The sequence below is a fragment of the Squalius cephalus genome, assembly GCF_949319135.1.
Source record: "Squalius cephalus genome assembly, chromosome: 12".
NCBI classification, from domain to species: domain Eukaryota; kingdom Metazoa; phylum Chordata; class Actinopteri; order Cypriniformes; family Leuciscidae; genus Squalius; species Squalius cephalus.
The window spans coordinates 4,099,580-4,120,314 of NC_137133.1; the positions used below are offsets into that span (position 1 = coordinate 4,099,580).

The 20,735-nt window shown below is 36.4% G+C and overlaps 1 protein-coding gene across 2 annotated transcripts in view; it reads left to right on the plus strand.

The window, feature by feature from the left end:
• The window catches only part of nbas (NBAS subunit of NRZ tethering complex), a 194,546-nt gene that overhangs the window by 63,847 nt on the left and 109,964 nt on the right, over positions 1-20,735 (plus strand). For both annotated transcript variants that reach the window (XM_079887640.1, XM_079887641.1), the window contains exons 28-32: positions 1,003-1,125; positions 1,216-1,318; positions 4,814-5,043; positions 14,621-14,733; positions 20,466-20,579. In XM_079887640.1, the coding sequence (XP_079743766.1) occupies positions 1,003-1,125; positions 1,216-1,318; positions 4,814-5,043; positions 14,621-14,733; positions 20,466-20,579 (683 nt within the window). The remainder of the gene's footprint in view (positions 1-1,002; positions 1,126-1,215; positions 1,319-4,813; positions 5,044-14,620; positions 14,734-20,465; positions 20,580-20,735) is intronic.

The window sequence follows — 20,735 nt, forward strand, 5'->3', positions numbered from 1 at the left end:
CCTCCGAGCAGCTGTTGGCATAGCTGTGGTTAAGCATGGCTTCTGATGTAGTTTGCCATGATGGTCCTCAACTGGTGGGTTGAAATAAAAAAAAAATGGGTGCATATTGGATATCAAAACAGTCTCAACTTTTGAGGTAGAGAAAATCTTTTGGTATGTATGTCAAAGGTTATGCATCCAATTAAACTGATATTTTGCTGCAAAATCTGTCATCTGTCACTTGGTAGTATCCAGTCCAGTTATGTAGATGCTATTATTCTGGAGAAGGAAAAAAAAATCCTAGAGTGTGTATATATATATATATATATATATATATATATATATATATATATATATATATATATATATATATATATATATATATATATATATATATATATATATATATATATATATATATATGCCTTTTTAAAAGACTACAATTGCAAAAAAAAAATACATGTATATATGTATGTATGTGTGTACTCTATATATATATATATAATATTATTATTAAATTAAAGACAGTTATTTTAAATTGTAAAAAAAAATATTTCACAATGTTACTGTTTTAACTGCATTTTTTTATCAAATAAATGCAGACTTGATGACTATAGGAGACTTCTTACAAAAACATGAAATAATCTTACTGACCCCAAACTCATGAACGATAGTGTAAAGAGTGAGGGCTTGCACACACAAGGATTTTTTTTATGTTTTTTTTGGTAATGAAGCTTTCAGTGCACAAAACAACAAGAAGACATATGATAATAAAAATATAGAATAACAAAATTTAAAACTATAAGGACAAGTCAAGTCAGAATAAACATATTTACAGATTATCAACCTATTTACAGTTGTGGATATGAAAAAATAGGAGTGAATTTGTCAAATATTGCACTAAAAGTGGAGCCATATTCATATAGCATTGGTTTATAGGGCTTCACAAGTTCACACACTAGTCTGTTTTTACATTTTAAGCACTTTTAATTTAGTCACGCTTTTTTCTGTGTCTCTCTCCAGCGTTGCTGAGGTGTTAGAGAAACAAGGTCTCCAAAAGCCCATCTCATTCGTGAAGAAGAGTCAGGGCAGCAAAGAGGAAGCTTACCAGCTGATGGTCCTACTCACTCGACACACAGGACGCAAGTATGACACATTCACACACACACACACAACCACCTTAACATTTCCCAGAGCGCTCATGTGCACCTGTCTCACTGTCTGTTGTTTGTTTAGAAACCCTCCTGTGAGTGAGACAGTGTGGAGAAGTTTACTTCAAGATCTCCTGGACATGCAGCAGAATGTGTATACCTGTCTAGAGCCAGAAACCTGCCATCAGGTAAACTTACCATCAATATAATATAATATAATATAATATAATATAATATAATATAATATAATATAATATAATATAATATAATATAATATAATAAAATATAATATAATATAATATAATATAATATATGAAGAGTTCAGATGCAAAAGCCTCTAAGTGCCATCTGAAATTTTCTTCTAGAATGATCATTTTTATAAAGCTCGTATTTTTAAGTTCAGTAATTTCACTTTAATGACAATTTAATAGGTAATTTGTATTGCCATTTAAGTGAAATTACTGAACCTAAATATACGAGCTTGATAAAAATGATCGTTCTAGAAGAAAATTTCAGATGGCACTTAGAGGCTTTTGCATCTGAACTCTTCATATATTATATTATATTATATTATATTATATTATATTATATTATATTATATTATATTATATTATATTATATTATATTATATTATATTATATTATATTATATTATTTATGCTTAAATCATATTGTATTTTATAGCATTTTATTTATCAATCTTACTGTTGTGACCTGTCTGGTTTGTCACAAAGCTATTTTGTTTCACTGTTCTACACTATACGTTATGATCCTTACTGCGGCATTTGAGATATTGAGTTCCTGTGATCTTTCCTTCTGCCTCACAGCTCCAACATTATCTATCCTTTCGTTCCCGTCTTTTGTTGCTCACCCTGGTTTTCATCTGTAAGTGTATGACTGTATATCCGTATGTGTGTGTGTGAAAGTGTCTCACACTAAGCATTATTCTGATGCTGATGGTGGGCTTTGTCTGTTTGCTCTGTAATTTAGAGGCATTCTCTTACGAGACTGCGTTCCGTCACTATCGATTTCTTCATCACAATCAAGAGCAGAACAGCTGAGCTGAACTTGCCGTCAGGAGTTCATCCTCTATTCTGCTGCTCACCCCCTCGACTAGCAAGAAAAATGATTAAAAAACACCAACAAAAGAGAATTCTCCTTCAACATGTTCTCTTTTTGAATTGCTCCTACCCAGTTCCTGTCAGTATGGGCTCCTGCACTGTATTTTTCTCCAAGCTACTGAAAGACTGTCCCAGACGAGCAGTAAATCGAAAGTTCGGAGAGCAGCATGAAAGAACTTGAATGTAGTTTTATGGCATTGGCATTCTCACCATTTCCCCTCTGCGTCTGGGTCCATTTGACGGAGTGCAGCAGAGTTGCTTTGAAATCTCCTCAATAGCTAAACAGCTAATGAACTTACACAAACCTCAGCAACCAGCTCTAAACTGCCTCACTTCTGTGGGTGTGCATTAGGAATGGCTCATTGGCTCGCAGACCGAGCAGGGGCGGATATTTCATTTTGTGCGGTGTCGGGAGTTAACCGTGTTATGTTTATAGGTGCAATGTGCACTGCAGATATTGGATTCTGTAATGCAGACAGATTAAAGCGCTTGCAGATTATATTTCTAAAGACCATATGAAACTCCAAGGGCCACGGCTAATGGCGTTCTGGTTTTGCAACACAAGCCGCGTTTCCATTACCCTTCAAATTGCGCAAATTGAAATTGCGAATTGAAAATACGCCCAATGGAAACACGTCAATTTCACAAAAACTCTAATTTATCGCAAAAAAAGTTTCTGCGCTCGCATGAGGTGGTTTTTCAGGCAGTTTGAAAAAGAAATATTTCACAAAACTGCAATGGAAACAGGTCAGCTGACGTTGATGACGCGGTGTGTTTGGACAGAAGACGAGACAGAGTTCTTTATTAAATTCATATAAGACAAAAGAATTACAGGAATAATGGATTCTAAACCTCAAAGAAATGCCACAATCAAGACCTAGAAGCAGAAATGAGGGAGAAACACCCAGAAACTCCTCATATGTGCCGCTCACAGACACAGTATAAGGGTCTTTCCTTGCCATTAATGCTTGGATAACACACATACGTCTCCTTCCATTAATATTAATGGCTAGTGCAGTGGCTGGGATATACGTAAACCTCCCAACGACTTATCGCGAGAGGAAAAAATTACGTTTTAGTCGCGTTACATTGGTTAATGGAAACGGCGTCAATTCGCAATAGTTTTTTGTCAACATTTAGAAAAAAATCGCAAAAGTTTTGCGCAAATCTGTAATGGAAACACGCCTACACACTCTTTCGACAAATGTCTTAATATTTTCTCCACAGTAATGCTACAAATTTCAATTTGATTGTTCACTAAACTACAATCCCTTGAAACATTGCAAATGACTTAATTATGATGGAAAGATATGAATCTATAGATGCAGTTGTTATTTATCTACGTTTATTACAAAATATTTCGATATTTACAAATTCAAAAGTTCATAAGTTTGTGGTCGGTGTGTTGTGGTTGTTAAAAGAAGTCTTTTATGCTCACCCAGGCTGTATTTATTTAATCCAACAATTGGGTAAAAACAGTAATATTGTGAAATGTTATTACAATTTTAAATAACTGTTTTCTATTTTAATATATTCTAAAATGTAATGTTTTCCTGTGATGGAAAAGCGGAATTTTTCAGTGTCACATGTTTCTTGAGAAATCATTATAATATACTGATTTGGTGCTCAAGAAACATTTCTTATTATTATCAATGTTGAAAATAGTTGTGCTGCTTAAGATTTTGGTGTAAACTGATACATTTTTGCAGGACATTTTTGATGAAATTTAGTGTAGTGTAATTATTCACTAGGAATTGCACAGTTAAACACGATTTTAAAAAGAAGTTGAAATAATGTGGACCGATGGCATACCAGAAGTGTATCCACCTTCTTAACAGATTCGTAGCTCACAGTATGTATGTCATTATAGTTAATTGTTGATTTAAATGATGTTTTATTGATTGTCACCAATATAGAGTGCAACTGTTGGCTTCCTGTAGTAAAAATCCTATTCATTTTCTTCATTGGGGAATTGGTGGTCAATATAAATAATTAAAAAACACTTCCCCTATGTAGAAAATAAACTGTATTTTTACTTTAAGAATCCGCCAGTTGCACCCTATAACAGTGACATTCAATAAACAATATTCAAGAATAAAGATGCTCTTAACATCACCACACAACAAATAGTGTTCAGTGGATTTTGTGGGAAGAACAGAATGAGTAATGAGAGAATTAGCTATATCTATTATTTATTAATTTGCTCTTTTTTGGATTATATGAGTTTTAATGAGGGAACTTTGAACAGTGTTTTAGTTTGAAGAACACACACATAGGCCTAACCGCACAAAATGCTGATTTCTTACTCTGCCTAATGTATCTGAAGGCATTGAAATGACACAGCTGATGCACTGAGATGCTCATGAGATTGTGTTGTCATTGAAAGAGCAGTTTTTGATATTTCTCCTGTAGTGATTCTCTCTCGCCCGCAGTTGACTAAAGACAGGTGATTAATTGCCACCTGAACGTGTGCTTCCCGTGGGTCCCTGCTACATGGCACTGATCGCTTTCTCTCTCTTTCCCTGTCTAACTCTGTCTCACTCTGTCTCTCTTGTCCATGCAGGTGTTTGTGGAGAGTTTGTTGTGTTCGGGACGAGAGGAAAATGTCCGTCTGGCGGGTCAGCTGATGCACTGCAGCGCCGTGTCAGAGGACACTCCGGTCAGCGTTTCGTTCCGTGGTAAAGCTCACGCCCGTGTGTCTTACAGCCGCAGCGTGGAGCTGGTTCTGGCGGCCGCCCGTGAATACTTCAACTCTTCTGCAACCCTCAGTGACCCCTGCATGAACCTGGCAAGGTATGACGTCCCATGATGATCTGATTTGTTTGGATGGTTTGTGCTACTTCAGTCTTTTTGAACCAGCAAAAACCAGCACAAAATAAAGCTCAGCATCTTTATAACTCATATTTTAAACTTCCAGTGGTTCACAAAGGATGAGGTCAGGGGAGAGTGGGAGACTTTCCTAGTTTAAGTCTCTCTTTGACTCTTTACACATTGAAATCCTCAATGTTTGTGATACATGATGTTTTTTTTTTTGAATGATGACTCAAAGTTTGGTCTAATTTTAAATTTAAAAATACAAAAAAATAATAATAATAATTTTGTTGAACTATTCATTTCATATTTCTGTTACACTTTATTTTCAGGTGTTTGTATTGTTACAGTGCAATTATATATTTAAGTACTGAGTAATAATAATTAACAACATGTACTTACTATAGGGTTAGGGTAGGATTAGGATTTGGTTTAGGGTTAGTTGCATGTAATTATGCATAATTTACTGTTATTACTATGGTAAGTACATGTAACATATGTAACAAGGACACTGTAAAACAAATGGTGCGTTCAAGTCATCTCGCACTTGAACGCCACCACAATGTCGTAAATACCAGTGGGGAGCTCGGGATTTTCTCTAAGCTCCGATCTTTACGAGTTGGGGGCGTGTCAGTGATTAACATGGCGGAATACACAATACGTAAAGGTATTTAGCTGTGATATTGTCAGGCTTTTCTATTAACAGCGCAGTTAGCTAATCGCCAGCACAGAATATGATAGTATTATAATATAACTATGCAACATGTAACAATGTGTTGGCAGTGGCTTCATAAATTAATTAAAAACATAAAAATACAAAGTACACCTGATGCACATTTCTTTGTTCTTCATTTTCTAGAACAAGAGTTTAAGAACCTTACTGTATTTTTGTGTAATTAATTAAGAGAAAGTACTCCGCCATTTTGCTCCGACGAAAGTGACTTGAACGCACATGCCGTTATAAGCACGACTTCCCACCTCGTACGTACGAACTTCCCAGGAGGACTTGAACGCACCAAAAGTATTACCCATATTTCTCATGTAAAGCAGTGCAACTCTTTTTTTTAAATTTATATATAGTTGTTATTATTATTATTATTATTATTATTAATTTTATATAATATTAATAAAGGTATTATTGTATTGCATAAAAATAACTCATTTTAATTATACAAAAATGGATCTTACAATATCGCAAAATAAATTAATAAAAAGTTAGACATTTATTCATTTTTCATAATTTTTTTTTTTTGACATATTACTCAGAAATAGCAGAATAGTATAGGCCTAGTTATTTTTTTTTGTTCTTTAATCATAAAGCTGAAATAAAATGCTGAAAAAAATGCTATCAATTCCCCCCAAATAATTTTTTTTTTAAAAATCTGTGAAAATAGCCTGAAACTTCCTTGTCTCTTCAAACTCCGTTGCAGTTTTGTAAGGAGTTTATGATGAAAGAGGAAGAAACCCCGCAGGAATCAAACCTTCCAACGTCATTCTGGTCTCCTGCCTTTCTTATGAGTCCAGCTCTTCACAACGGCTATTATTGGTGTAATTAGCTGCCATAATGAGAGATGGACTCCATCAGAGACAGACAGTCGGTCGCTCACTTCCGCCCTGGAGCTCTAGGTTAATGTGTTTCCAGTCTCTCTGTCTGTCTGTCTATTTTTGTTGTCTTGGGCTGGAGCGCTAAGGGTGACAGACTGCGGCCCCTGAGCGATGGGCCGTGTTGCAAAGTGGGTCAGTAATTAGGCCGTCGCCTGTTCGTGGGCTGGACGGGCCGCCACTCCATATGCAATTCGCACGCGTCTCGCATCACTGTCATTCTCTCACGCTCAGATGCCACTGACAGACTGGAAACTTAGATGGACAGTAATTATGAGCTTAATGTTTAAATTCTAGGACTTCCATTGAGAGAGACTGAAAGATTGAAAACAAAATGGAGGGAGAATGTGTCAGTGAGGGACTCTAGGACTGGAAAGTGACCAATTGACTGACTGATTTCTCTATTTATTGAAAGAAACAGTAGTCTTCCTGTTTTGGAGTCAGTAGTTCAGAAAGAATTTCAGTGCTTTGCTAAGTCCTTGCTAAGACTATTCAAAGTGAAAGTTCACCCTAAAAAGGAACATTCTGTCATCATTTACTCACCCTCTTTTCGTTCCAAACCAATAGCACTTTCAGTCGTCATCTTCATCTTAGAAACAAAAATGAAGATATTTTTATAAAACCTGAGAGATTTCCATCCCTCCATTGAAAGTCCATTCCACAACTGTGACGCTTCAAAAAGTTCATAAAGACATCGTAAAAGAATTCCATATAAATTGTGCAGTTAAAACCAAGTCTTCTGAAGAGACATGGTCGCTTTATATGATGAATAGATTTAGTTTAGACTTTAATTTATATATAAACACTGATCCAGCCAGAGCCGATCCTGACCTCCCTGGGGCCCTAAGCAAAATTCTGTAAAGGGGCCCTCCTACCAACGTGACCCATGTAAACCATTTGCCATTGCCACACAAAAGTCACACCTGAAACCCCAGTAACTAGTACTAATGAAAATGAAATTCCTGATATCAAAAATAGACATTGTTACTAGAAAAAGTACATTCTTGATATCAAGAATTCACATTTTAAATTGTATAAATTGAATTATTGATATCAAAAATGCATCCTGTGAATTAATAAAAGCTAAAATGGCTTGTCATAGCATGTCACTGTGTTTTAAATGATAAACGCAATACTTGATACTTGATGGTTATTATTTACTGAGGGATGTGCATCCATATTGTCCAGTATGTCCAGCCAATCAACATTTTAAATGCAATATAGCCTATAAATCACTAGTCAATGTCAGTACATTGCTTTCCATCTTGCTTTATTGCAGAGTTGTAACTAAACTGACTTGGAGACTAGATAATCATTGTCTTGTTTTAAAAGTATGTGCGCTATGATGAGGAGTGCCATCGTGCCCATATTGTACTGGTCCCCACAGATGTTTTGCTGGAAAGTGCGCGTTGCATTTCGTGCACGCGCATATGAACGCATGTTAACGCGCGACGCGGTTATCTTTTCCGAGCTGCAGTTTATAAACAAACACCATTGCCCTTAGTAGTTTATCAAACGTAAAAGTTGTATTTTTTCACTCGCACTATTTTTTGTGTCAGGCACAAAGTCACTGAACACAGCCCTGGAAGTGTAAGCAAGGTGCAGAAAGACCAAAATATGCACTGCCCAGCTGGGTAAAGATGCACATCAACTTAACTTTACTGTTCCTTGCTGACATCAAACTTGGAGAGGAGAGAACTACCTGATTGCTGTTCCCGCAATTCACTCTCATTGTGTTTTCTCTCTCTTTCTCTCTTTTTCGTGATCAGAAGGATAGTTCCGCTTAATTTTCTCATCGATATTGTAAACTTTGATTGACGCGCTTTGACATGAGGGGGAGGCGGGGCCTTGAGTAATTTGCGGGGCCCTACGCAACTTGCGTAGTGTGCGTATAGGGCTGATCAGCTCTGGATCCAGCGCATATACATGGAGCACATCAAATATGGTCGACCGTACTTGCTTGACGCACAAGAACAAACCTCAATGGTACTTATGCATCAAGCAAGCACGTTTGAGATTCTGTTTACTGATTCCATTATTTTTTCATTATTACTTTTCCAAGCAAAAGTGTTACGTACCCTGCGATTATTAAAGGGGTATTGGGAATAACATTAACTGTCGGAGTTTGACCCTGTACCAGTGTAAATGCAGGCAAAGAAGACCACAGCTCTAAAGGCAATCAAGACGTGTTTATTTACAAGAATATAGTGGGAAGAACCCATAAACCAAACCAACTTACAATAATATTTACAGGAAAGAAAAGAACAAAAAGGTACCCAGAAGAAGGGAATTGGGTGGCAATCAAATAAATGAAATAATCAAAACATAACCCTCTAACTCATAAATCAGTACTAAACTGACTAAAAAAGAAAAAGAAAAGAAAAATCTGATTTTTGCATTGTTAAAAACTCAATTTCTGTTGGATCTCGATAGAAATAATAGAACGTAAGGAAGTTTGTTTCTTCCACAAATTTTCACATTTTCTACATTTGCAAAACCATTAATACTACTTTTAAATTAGGTGTGAAATCTTTTTTTTTTTTTTTTTAAACAAATGACCTTGATAACCTAAAATACATTCATGGAAATCTAAAATCTCCACCTTTCTGGGTTATTAGCTTTGCTGAACATCCCCTCGTTCAATTCCAAAGAGATGTTTTTCAAGTGTCAATGCGAAGTGCTGTGTCTTGGCCTTGAAGACAGGATTCCCGTGTGTAATCCTGAGAGAGCGAGTACTTAAGTCGTCGCATACAGACACTTCCTGGCAAACAAAAGCAAGAAAAAACGCTTGTAATTTTTAGCTTACTGGGGCTAATCAGAGGCCTTCATTACAAAGACCTTTTTAGCCCCAGGACTCAGAGGGCTGTGCGGAGAGTGTTTAGAGCGGTCGTTTCTTGTTGAATGGGTTTTACAGGGATTTTGGAGATAGCTGGTGCTGTTGGTACATTTTAATAGTAAAGCAGTTGTCTTGGAAACCACTTGAAACCGTTTGGGCTGCTCTGACACATTTGAAAGAGTGTTTTTAAAGTGTTCAGTGGAAAGTAAGTAGAGCGATGAGGTAAAGGAACATGAGGGTTTTCATCCGTCCATGCTTCAGAAATCTGGTGGGATTGTAATGTGGTGAATTGATGATGATTTTTCTAGTTCCTCAAGCCTTTGGTTGACTCCTGGACTCCTGGGGCCGTATTCACAAAGAATTTTAAGGCTAAAAGTAGCTCCTAACTGGCGAATTTAGGAGCAACTCCTAAAATTAATGGGCGTGTCACTCGTAACTTTAGTAATTTCGTAATTTTTTTGACTAAGAGTAATTCACGAAGCATTTTAGCCCTAAAAGTAGCACCTAAGCCTGGGACAGCTTAAAAGAAGTCCAGAGGACTCCTAACTCACTAAGACCTTCACAAACCGCTTTTTGTGGCATTTCACGCTGCGATGTTTTGAAATGCGTATGCGGCGCTACAGGAGCTTCCCATCGCGAGGAACAATTCTGCATTGTAGGCATAACTAGGGATGCAATAACGCCACCAACTACAACCAAAACTAGGCTACTCATTGCATGTAAACTAATTGTAATGTTTCATTGTGAATCAAATTAAAATGTTCTTCTCTTTGCAAACGTAGGCAGAGGCATATAGTGACAGATTAATTCAATAATGTTGCAAAGATATTGCATCAATCCATATGTTTCATTAGGCTACTAGGCTATTTGTTTTGCCTTACTCTTTATTCATTTAGGCTATTTATTCAGTTATTCATCATCTTCCGTCCTTCGCACTACTTGTGTAGCGCACGCATTCTCAGAGCTGTCACCTGTCACTCATCATCGTAGGGGAGGGGTTTGGAATCATTCCCGCGTTACAATCATCAGCCAATCAAGGTGGTCACTTCAGTCAAGCTCGTGCATGAGTAATGACGTCATCCATAGCAACGAAGACTCACTCTTAGTTTAGGAGTTGTCATTTTTCTTTACTAAGAGTAGGTCTGAAAGGCGTTGTGAATAACTTTTAAGAGAAAACTCCTAGCTAAAATCTTTTAGTGTGATTTAGGAGTGCTCCTAGTGGTAAGATAAAATGCTTTGTGAATACGGCCCCTGAGCTCCATGATCCAGACCATCATACCTTCTAATCACCTTCAGTGTAACGGCTGCTTTAAGGCCAAAGTATGTATAGTAAGTAGGGCTGGGTATTGACACAAATTTCACAATTCGATTCGATTTCGATTCACAAGCTTGCAATTCGATTCGATTACGATTCGATTCGATTCGATTCAATATTGATTATTTTGGATATCAGGTAGGCTACAATACATTGCAAATTTTCTCAAGGAAAACAAATCTCTTAACTAATGCTGCAAACTATGGGAGTCAGTTGTAGCCTATTGGCTTCATTAGCCTCCTATAATATTGAAGGTAAAAAATAACTGATTTGTATACAAACACTTAAAATACACTTTTATTTATTTTTATAATAATAAAATTATATGAAATTATATAAAAATTTAAATGGTGGCTGTCATAAACTTTCCAGATTTATTCAAACATGCATTAAATATTGAAGAACATTAAAAATTATAATGAATATGTAATATGGTGCATATATTTAACAAAATGCTCCTCTCTAGAGTTCATTTTTCTAGCTGACTAACGAGTTTATGGTCACTGGATATATGTTTTTTCTGAGGTAAATGTGACGTTACATGACATTGTTTACTAACGTCTTTCCACGGTCGAGACACTGATTGAGCGATTCCATGTGACATGATACGGACTTCGATAAGTTGTACTCTATCTTTTAGCACACTTTCAGATGCTCATTCATGTTTATTTCGCGCTGTAACTGGTATTATTAAGGCGGAAGAGAAGATCATGTGCGTGCTGCCGCTTATGAGCTGAGCTGCGCCAGAGCGATCTCACGCCACAGCGCCAAAACGGTAATTTAGCCTATGTTTTTGAATTTCGTAAGAAAATGGACGTAATCTGACACTTTGTTTCATATCAATAATAGCAAAGCACAAAGATTATTGCAATGTATTGGATGGGGATGCACGCAACAATGTTCCATTCATTCATCAACTGAAAACAGGATGACTAATCGATTCTTGGGATTTAAGAATCGATATCGTTTTGTAAAAATGAGAATCGATTAAAATCGAGAAATCGATATTTTTTACCCAGCCCTAATAGTAAGTATACTATATAAATATAGACTAAATTATTTACACTCTTTAAACAACACACAAAAATGTGTGAATGTCATGGTGTTATATAACAAAATATCAAACCAATGGCATTTATTTAAAAATGTTGCAAAAGAACACTTTTCCAGCAAAATATGTCACAAAAAGGGAGTTTGTTAGGCTTTAAATGAAACAATAGATGTACTGTGCTGTTCAAAATTAAGATAAAGTATTTGTAAACTTTCTGGTTGTCAAATGTTAGTTGTTCGGCTGCACGATTTGTGAGGAAATGTTTTGTTTCCTAATTGGAGGGAAATAAAGAAGAATAATTTTTTTTTCTGATTTTAAAAAAAGCTCTGAGTTTGCTGTGCTTGTTTGTAGGATGCATAATTTAGCCCAAAAATCTGTCATTATATATATCAATATGACTATAATTATATTAGCACAATAAGACATATCCTCAATGAAATATTTCACTATAGAATAAAAAAATAAGAAAGAATAATGTTGTAGTAATAACAATTTTATTTTACAGTACAACTGTAAAGTTACAATACTAATATTTATGGCTTTCCTAATTTCCTAACCATTAAGCTTTTATTTTGAAGGAAACCCATAGGGAGACCTTAAAGCTTCTCTTTTGTTGAAAACACTGTTTATATGCGTTTTCCCTTACATCCTTGGGAATGTGATGAGCATTACGCAAGGAGAATTGATTTCAGGTATCCACTTAAATTATCTTGAGTCTAGTTTGTTAAAAAATCATTAAATTCTTTACAAAAATATGTTGTTGTTTTTTTCATTTAAAAGATCATTATTCAATGCCACTAGGTATATATTTTGTATTGCAATACAAAGATATTAATTGGATCTTTGGCCTCCAAATGTTTGAATGTCCAAATGTAAATTTTGCCCAGGGGAAATGATGTTTGATTAATAAGTATGCAGTCATTTAGCAGACACTTTCAAATAAAGCTTCGGTAACACTATTTTACAGTGTCATTGTTACATATGCTACATGTAGTTACTATAAATTATGCATAATTACATGCAACTAACCCTAAACCAAACCAAACCCTAATCCTAACCCCATAGTAAGTACATGTAGTTACTTAATATTACTCTGATTAAATGTATAATAGGCCTTTATCTCATTTCCTGGTTTCGGAACGTTCGAAATCGCCAAGAAGTGTACTCGCACTTCCGGTGGTTACTTAGTTACCTTTAGATGAAAAGTAGGTCATTAAACTTAAATAAAATCGCGATATAGACCAGTGTCTGTCAATATTAAACCACATAAAGACTATTTAAATAGGAATCATGCATGTTCTGCGTGTCTCTGTGAATGAATGGCACAGACGCTCTGTTTTATTTACCACACACACACACTGAGGCACGCATGACGCTCGCGATGTTTTCAGCCTATATGAGGATTTTAATGCACTTCATCAACACAGCCGCTCTGAGAGTCACTTCTGCAGTATTTTAGCTTCATTTGAGAAAAACTATCGTTATATCAAAACCATATCATAAAACACGGAGAGACGGCACGGCAACCCGTCAAAGGTCTACACAACAACCCGTCAAAATAAAAGTTTGGTTTAACCTTTGAAGAAAGTTTAGCTTAAATTATTACATTTAAAAACAATTGGTTATAACAATTTAACTAAACCATTGGAAAATGGAATCAAGAAAACTAAAAAAAAAAAAACTTTTGGGAGATGCGAGAGCGAAGTAGTCATGGTGAACGCAGTAACCGGAAGACGCAGTACACCGCTTCAGCAATTTTTCGCGGCTACTTCCGGCGTTCTATTGTGATGCGATAAAGGCCTATTACAGTGTAACAAAGACACCTTAAAATAAAGTATAACCAAAGCTTCTTACATTTATACTTATTACAGACACGGTACACTCAAGGTCACTGGTGATAGTTTTACACTACAACCTTGTGGTTGCCTACCCCAGATCACTAAGCCACACCACTATGATTAATATGTTGTGTACTGTATTCGTAGGAAACTGCTGCGTAAGCTCCTTAAACTATTTTTTTTCCTATTGGCCTGTAGTTGTACGACCCACAGTAAATCTTATGCAAAGCGGAGCTGGAAACAGTCTTCTGGGTCCGATTGCGGTGTCACTGAAAATAACTACCATGTAAAACTCACAGATTGTTGAGGAAACTACTTGAAAAATACTGCTGCATTTATTCATGTTGAGTTTTTTTTTCTCCTCGAGCTCTTAAATTGAATTATTATTTCTGCTCTGCTTTCTCTGTTGCTGTTGGCTTGGCTCGGCTCAGAAGTGCACTGCTAGCTTCCCTAGGTCCAGCTGTCTCGGCCAAACTATATTCTGAAAATGACAGCAGAGCTGGCCTGGGATCTGTGCTTTTATTTGTTTTTTGGTCTGTCCCTGTTGTCCTATGGAGCACATTTATAGCAGCACAGATGTGAAGCAGACGCGGGCCTCTGCAAGCCTCTGATAACAGTATGAAAGCGACTTGATGTCAGAGTCTCAGTATGTAATTAAGAAATATGAATAATCAAAACTCTGATTCGCTTTAAAGGAACAGTTCAATGAAAAAAGAAGAAAATTCTGCAATCATTTACTCACCCTCATGTTGTTCCAGACCAATACGAGTTTCTTTTTTCTGTGGGGCACAAAAGGAGTGTTGTTTTTCTTTTTATTTTTTTTTTTTATTTTTTAATTTTCAGAAAAGTGAAGAAGTTTTGGGTGAACTATCCCTTAAGTATTATATTTTGTGTAATAACTGGTGTGTGTCCAACAGGTCGTGTCTGCTGTTGATCACGGATTGTCCTTCTCTCATCCAAGAGGAATTGGATCTTATCAGCGCCCTCTCTCGTCTGGAGCAGTTTGGCGTGAAAGTTCTTCCCTTACAAGGTAAATCAGCACTAACCTATTACTACTGTTCGAAAATATGTTCTCCTTCCATTTCCTTCAGGAGATTGGTGCTCAAGCTGACTAAATCGTCAAATCGACCATTGGAAAATATGCCCTTGATGTTCCTGTTTATTTATTGCTCCGTTTTCTTTTTCTGTTTGATGTGAGGAAAAAATCTTTAAAAAAAAAAAACTGATAAAAATAAATGGTCGAAATATAGCAGAAAATATCTATTTTTCACACTAGTGATCATATTTGAAATGCACTAAAGTTTAAAGATTTCTGGTCAGTAAGATTTTTTTTTTAAAGAAATTAATTTTGTTTAGCAAAGATGCATTAATTGATCAAAAGTGACAGTAAATACATATATAATGTTACAAAAGTTTCTTCCAAATCAGCATATTAGAATCTGAAGGATCATGTGACGCTGAAGACTGGAGTAACGGCGGTTGAAAATTCAGCTTTGCCATCCCAGGAATAAATAGTTGGAAAATGGAAAATAGTTATTTTAAATTGTAGTATTATTTATAAAATAAAATAATACAAATAAATGCAGCCTTTGTTAGCATAAAAGACTTCTTTTAAAAAACATAATTGTTTGTATTTGCACTAAAATGGCCACACAAAAAAAGAAGCAATTTTTCCCTATCATTTTGAACAGCCATTGTTGTCATGCCGATTCAAAATCTTTATTGCCTTCATATTTTTCTAATCGATTTTTTTATTAGATTAGCATTAGGGAGAGTGATATTTAATAATTTTAGTTTATGCAGTAATATAACAATTCATAGCAATTAACAGCAATTTATAAAAAAAGTTTTACTGCGGCACTTAAAATAAATATTTTTATGGACTAACAGTTTTATAAAAGCAATAAGCCCTGTTAAGCCATGGTTTACAGTGAACTTAAAGCAGTTCTGTTCTAAATTCAGTCAAGAATGCCACTTGGGTAAACATTTTTGAGCGATGAAGCATACAAGTTTGTTATATTATCCAGCGCTAGTCAAAACCTCACCTTTTTTTCCTTCATTCTTCCGTATCGTTCATACTATAAAAACTGAAAAGATGTGTGTTAAAGATCTGTTCCAGTCGGAAATGACTTTTATATCGTTGGTCTATATACACAAAATGAACATATTTGGCCGTTGCACCATGACTTTTGGTAGCAACCTTGAGAAACTTCTTCTTATCCATTCGTTTGGGCTCCGTCTAGCTGTTTTTACACAAGAACATGTCCTGTATTGACGGCCCTTAATTCGTCAAGACCCGCGTTCTTGTGATATAACTGACACACTCATCTGTCATCAAGAGCTTTTCTTCATTCATTTTCAGTTTTCTACCAGATACTCTGTAGAGGTTACAAAAGAGAAATCTGGTAAAAACCAATGTTAATGTTCTGGAGATCTAAAGCAGACAATCATCTAATTTTAATCTGCTGTGTGCAGTGAAGCACATTTGTGAGATGGTAGAGACAAATTCAAAGTATCATTCATTGATAATACAACACATGTGAAAAGTGAAGTAAAAGTACTCATATTTCTAAAAAGAGGAAGGCCTCTTTAGCCCCATGTGTGCTTCTCCCAGTGTCCTTTTGAAGAAGTGTGGAAACTCTTTTATCTAGTCGAGGCAAGGCTAGGAGCAGCTCATCTCTCCTTCCTAAACTTATAAAGGAAGTCTGAATACATAAAGTGGAAACTCTCCTTGAGCTCATTCGCCCTTCCTGACCCGAGTGACCCCGCGGCTGTCTGTGCGCGCCAGTCTTTTTCCTAGCAGGAGAAGTTATACGTCCAACAGGGAGCTGTAGCCTGCCTCAAAGCTTGACTTACACCTTCATTTATCTGCTTATTACCCATCTTCTCCATTCATTTAAACTTTCGCTTTTCTACTTTACAAGTAAAAGAGTGAAAGATAAAGAAGCAAAAGCTGAACTGTAATCAATTAGGTTCACGTTTAAGCAAAACAAAAAAGCTCTTATTGCTGCCCGCTCAGAAGCGTGTCTGTTTTCGGAAGCAGGTTAATGGGTTTGGCAGGTGCTGCTGATGGCTGGCTGGTCCCCAGTGGTGTCTCCTCTAAAGATGGAGCTGTCTGCCCCCCACAGGCCTGTAACTCGTGGCCCGGCTCGGCCCCCTGCCTGGTGCAGATCAGCGTGACCTCCAGCACAGTCCACTTCCAGCTCAATATTTTAAACTGTGCTCAGTCAGACAGCAGAGCCCTGCTTTGTGTCCATCCAATTACCACACATCACAACTACTTGCTTGTTATGACAGGAAGTGTGGAGAGTGCGTGCGGCGAATTCCGTGTTTTTTGTTTTTTTCCTAAACCTTTTTTTAGTTAAGATCTTTGCTGTGATCTAAATAAATGCTAGCTGATGTATACTGCACAGTTCATACTGTATACTGTTTGGGTTTTTTAATAGTGTGTGTGTGTGTGTGTAGCAGTGTGAATGACGGGCCATGGAAATGGAAAGTCAATTCAAGTGAGTTGCATTATGGTCTGGGGAGAGTGGGGTAAGCTGTGCCACTTTTTAACTACTTTGTCCTCTGTGCAAGGAGAAATTAGATTTTTAGGTGTGTGCCATCAACTGAAATTAGGTGAAAGTATCCATTTCTCAAAAAAAAAGAAAAAAAAGAAAAGTGGTCCAGAGATACAACTTACCCCACATTAAGGATTTACATTTCAAGTAAAAATATGAAGTTAAATGAGAACTGCAAAGAAAACTGTATCATAGCCATTTACAAGATTTAATTTGTTGCATGTTGTCCACATTTTCATAAATCTGGTAGAAACACTATTTTATTCAATATTTAAAATGGAATATTTAAAGAGAATATTTTAATATTCATATTAGTATTTTAAGAACTTTTTTAGTTTGCAATGAATCTTTCAACATTTGTACAGTAGGTGTAAGCCCGTTTATCGGTCCAAATGGCGGTCTCCAATAATACGGGTGAAGGTTTTTGCGCATTACTGTCTTTCCTTTTACGCAACACAACAAGATTAAATGAAATATTAATATGTATTACCACGTTATTTCATCTGACCCCATAAATGAAAAAGGTTTTAATTATATCTGAGCATCATTAAAAGGGAGCAAATGTTTGATTATTCTTTTTAACTCTTTACATATATTTTATCCATTCATATTAGGAAGCTATGTCGCTCAGAGGTCCTCACGCCTTGTTTAATGCGGGTCTCACAATCACAGACTCGCCAGCTTTGGTCACTAGAGGTAATTGCTATGTACCTGAGATCGGTTACATTCACGCTTACACAATCAAAGATTCTTTGGTATAGCCCCCGTGATTGCATACACTTGAAATTAAAGTAACATTTACTTCAGTAGAGGTATGGCCACTATTACAGATATAAGCTGACCAACATTACTTCTCTTATAATAGCTTTGGATTGGCCATGCCGTGGTTTCCCACGTACACTTATATAAAGTAACATTAAATTAAAACAGAGGTAAGACACACCCAGATTTAGATTGGTCAAGCAGCACTTTTGCTGTTCTAAATGGAAATTCACTTCTTGTCTTTACAAAACACGTACACTTGAATTAATGCCAAATATTAGTCGTCACTAATCTGACACAAAACTTGCGGGAACGTACAAATCCGTTTAATCTACTTGGGGAAAACAATTTCCGAGTCAGTCAGAATAAAATCAAATGTATCATGCCAATTACATAATCAGTTCAAAGATAATAAATACAAAACATCAAATGCTCTGGAATAAAGAGAAAAGGTGCGAACCTGACATCAGAAAATACATGATGCTGAGAGTCTCGGCCACTCTCAGCATCACGGGCTAATTTGAGCTACGAATCGCCCCGAGCCACTTGTTGCAATTCATTATATACCCAGACCAAGACAGAAACTCCTTTCACATGGAAACATTTGCTAACAATGGGAATTTGCATTCAGAGTTTACACCTTTTGAGAGCAGGAGGCCTTTTGTCTGGAAGACCCACCCTCCTTTGTGTGCAAGTTATCTCTAAACTCTTAAAAACTTGATTACCTTTTGTTTTACTTCTTTGGGAATGAGACAATTGTACCAGTCGCACTGAGACATTTCAAATGATACCAAACATGTGTAATACTGTATGATAATTATTTACATTAAACCATATAGATTCTTGGGTGAATTTTGGTGATCTCAGCATGAGAGAGAAGGAATGGGGGAAGAGGGAAAGAGGTGTAGATTAGGATGATTCTGAGGTGAGACTTGCGTCTCGAATGGTGCACAAGAGTGAGTTCAAATGTTAATTTGCTTTGTTCTCTCAGAGAGTTGCCCTCTCTTCCAGTCTTACATAGGCAAAGCTTACTTTCACTTTTATTTGAGCCACAACTTAGCATAAAGTGTCTGGTACACTTTACCTCAAAAATTATTTTGTGGGGGAAAATGGTTTAATTTAATAATTAATGGCTGATCTTTACATTTTTTTTAACATTAAACAGAATATCTCTTTTCATGTGTGTTCCTTCACAGGCAGCTGTATGTAATGGGTTCTGTCTAAATATATGGTCATGTGACAAATAATGCACAGTTTGTCTGATATTCTACAGAGATTACAAAGGACGTTCTCTTAGTGTAGAGAAATCTAATAAAACCAATGCTAATGTTAAATCTGATGATTTAAAGTGAATAAACTCCAACTATCAATGGGTCTCACTCTCATTCACGAAACACGAGCAGAACGAATTTTTGTGTAAATCGTGTGTAAAGTGGTTCTGGCGTAAATTTTCGGATTCATTCAAATGTTCGTATTTTCCAAATGTTAGTTGGTACGAAAGAAATCTACACCTGCTCCCAGCCACGCGTAAATAGTGCGTTTAACATCCGAACGTTTTGCTCATTAATAAGGCTGCATTTTAATTCACCTTAATCGGGTACATATTTACACAGCATTTTGAAAAAATATTATATATAGTAATTACATACGGTTTTTCTTTTTACTTCTGGGACTGTTCGATTAACAGATGAAACTCTGTAAAATGTAATATGCTGCCAAGCTTCCTTTTTTTTAGGACCTGATACGCCACTATGTACGCTTGAAAATAAAATATGGCGTTTTGATAATAAACTTCTGATAATAAAACTTCAATTTCTGCATCTGAGAAATTTCTCTTTTTCATTCGCTTTTGAGAAGACATGTTGAAATCCTTCGTTTGGTGTCATAATATGATGCCCATATATAGTTGTCAGTCGGATTTAATGGGCGGGATTTATGGTAATTGAGAATGAGCGTGCACGTGCGTCCCATTTACGACTGATTGGAATTCATTAACACACACACACATTTCGCTATCACATCTGACGTTTATGAAGTATTTGTGAATCAGGAGAAGAGTTTTCGGGAAGGTCTCTTTACGCGCAAATCACTCACATATTTACTTGTATATTTACGAATGTTTCATGAATGAGACCCAATGTGTTTTTGTGTAAATGCATGGTCATGTGGCAAATTTTAACCAATGTTACTGTTAAAATCTGATGATTTAAAGTGAAGAATCTTCACCTATCTATGTGTTTTTGTGTAAATGTATGGTCATGTGGCAAATTATGCCAGATTAGTGGGCTTGTATGAAACATTGATTGTATACTGCACGTTTTGGCTATTCTAGCCGGTGTGTGTATATATATTACTGCAAAGGCTACTGGATTTCTGCTAGGTCTTAACTTTGGTCTTTGTTTTGTCCCGCTCTCTCATTTCCTCTTTCTCTCTGCAGTGCGTCTGCAGACAGATCGTCTATCATTGATAAAGGAGTGCATCTCTCAGTGCCCTACTGCGTACAGACAGTCCACTCTCCTGCTCAGCCTGGCCAGACTGCTGCGCGTTGCAGGTAAAACCCAATGAAAACTTCCCTCAGCGTCAGGCTAACGGTCCATTTATGTATGTCCGTTGCAGAAAAACGCTTGAACTGAAGTATTTCCAGCTACGAAGATTCATCAGCGCTGTCACAGACAGCCTGCCACAGCAGTTACGATAAAAATTACCC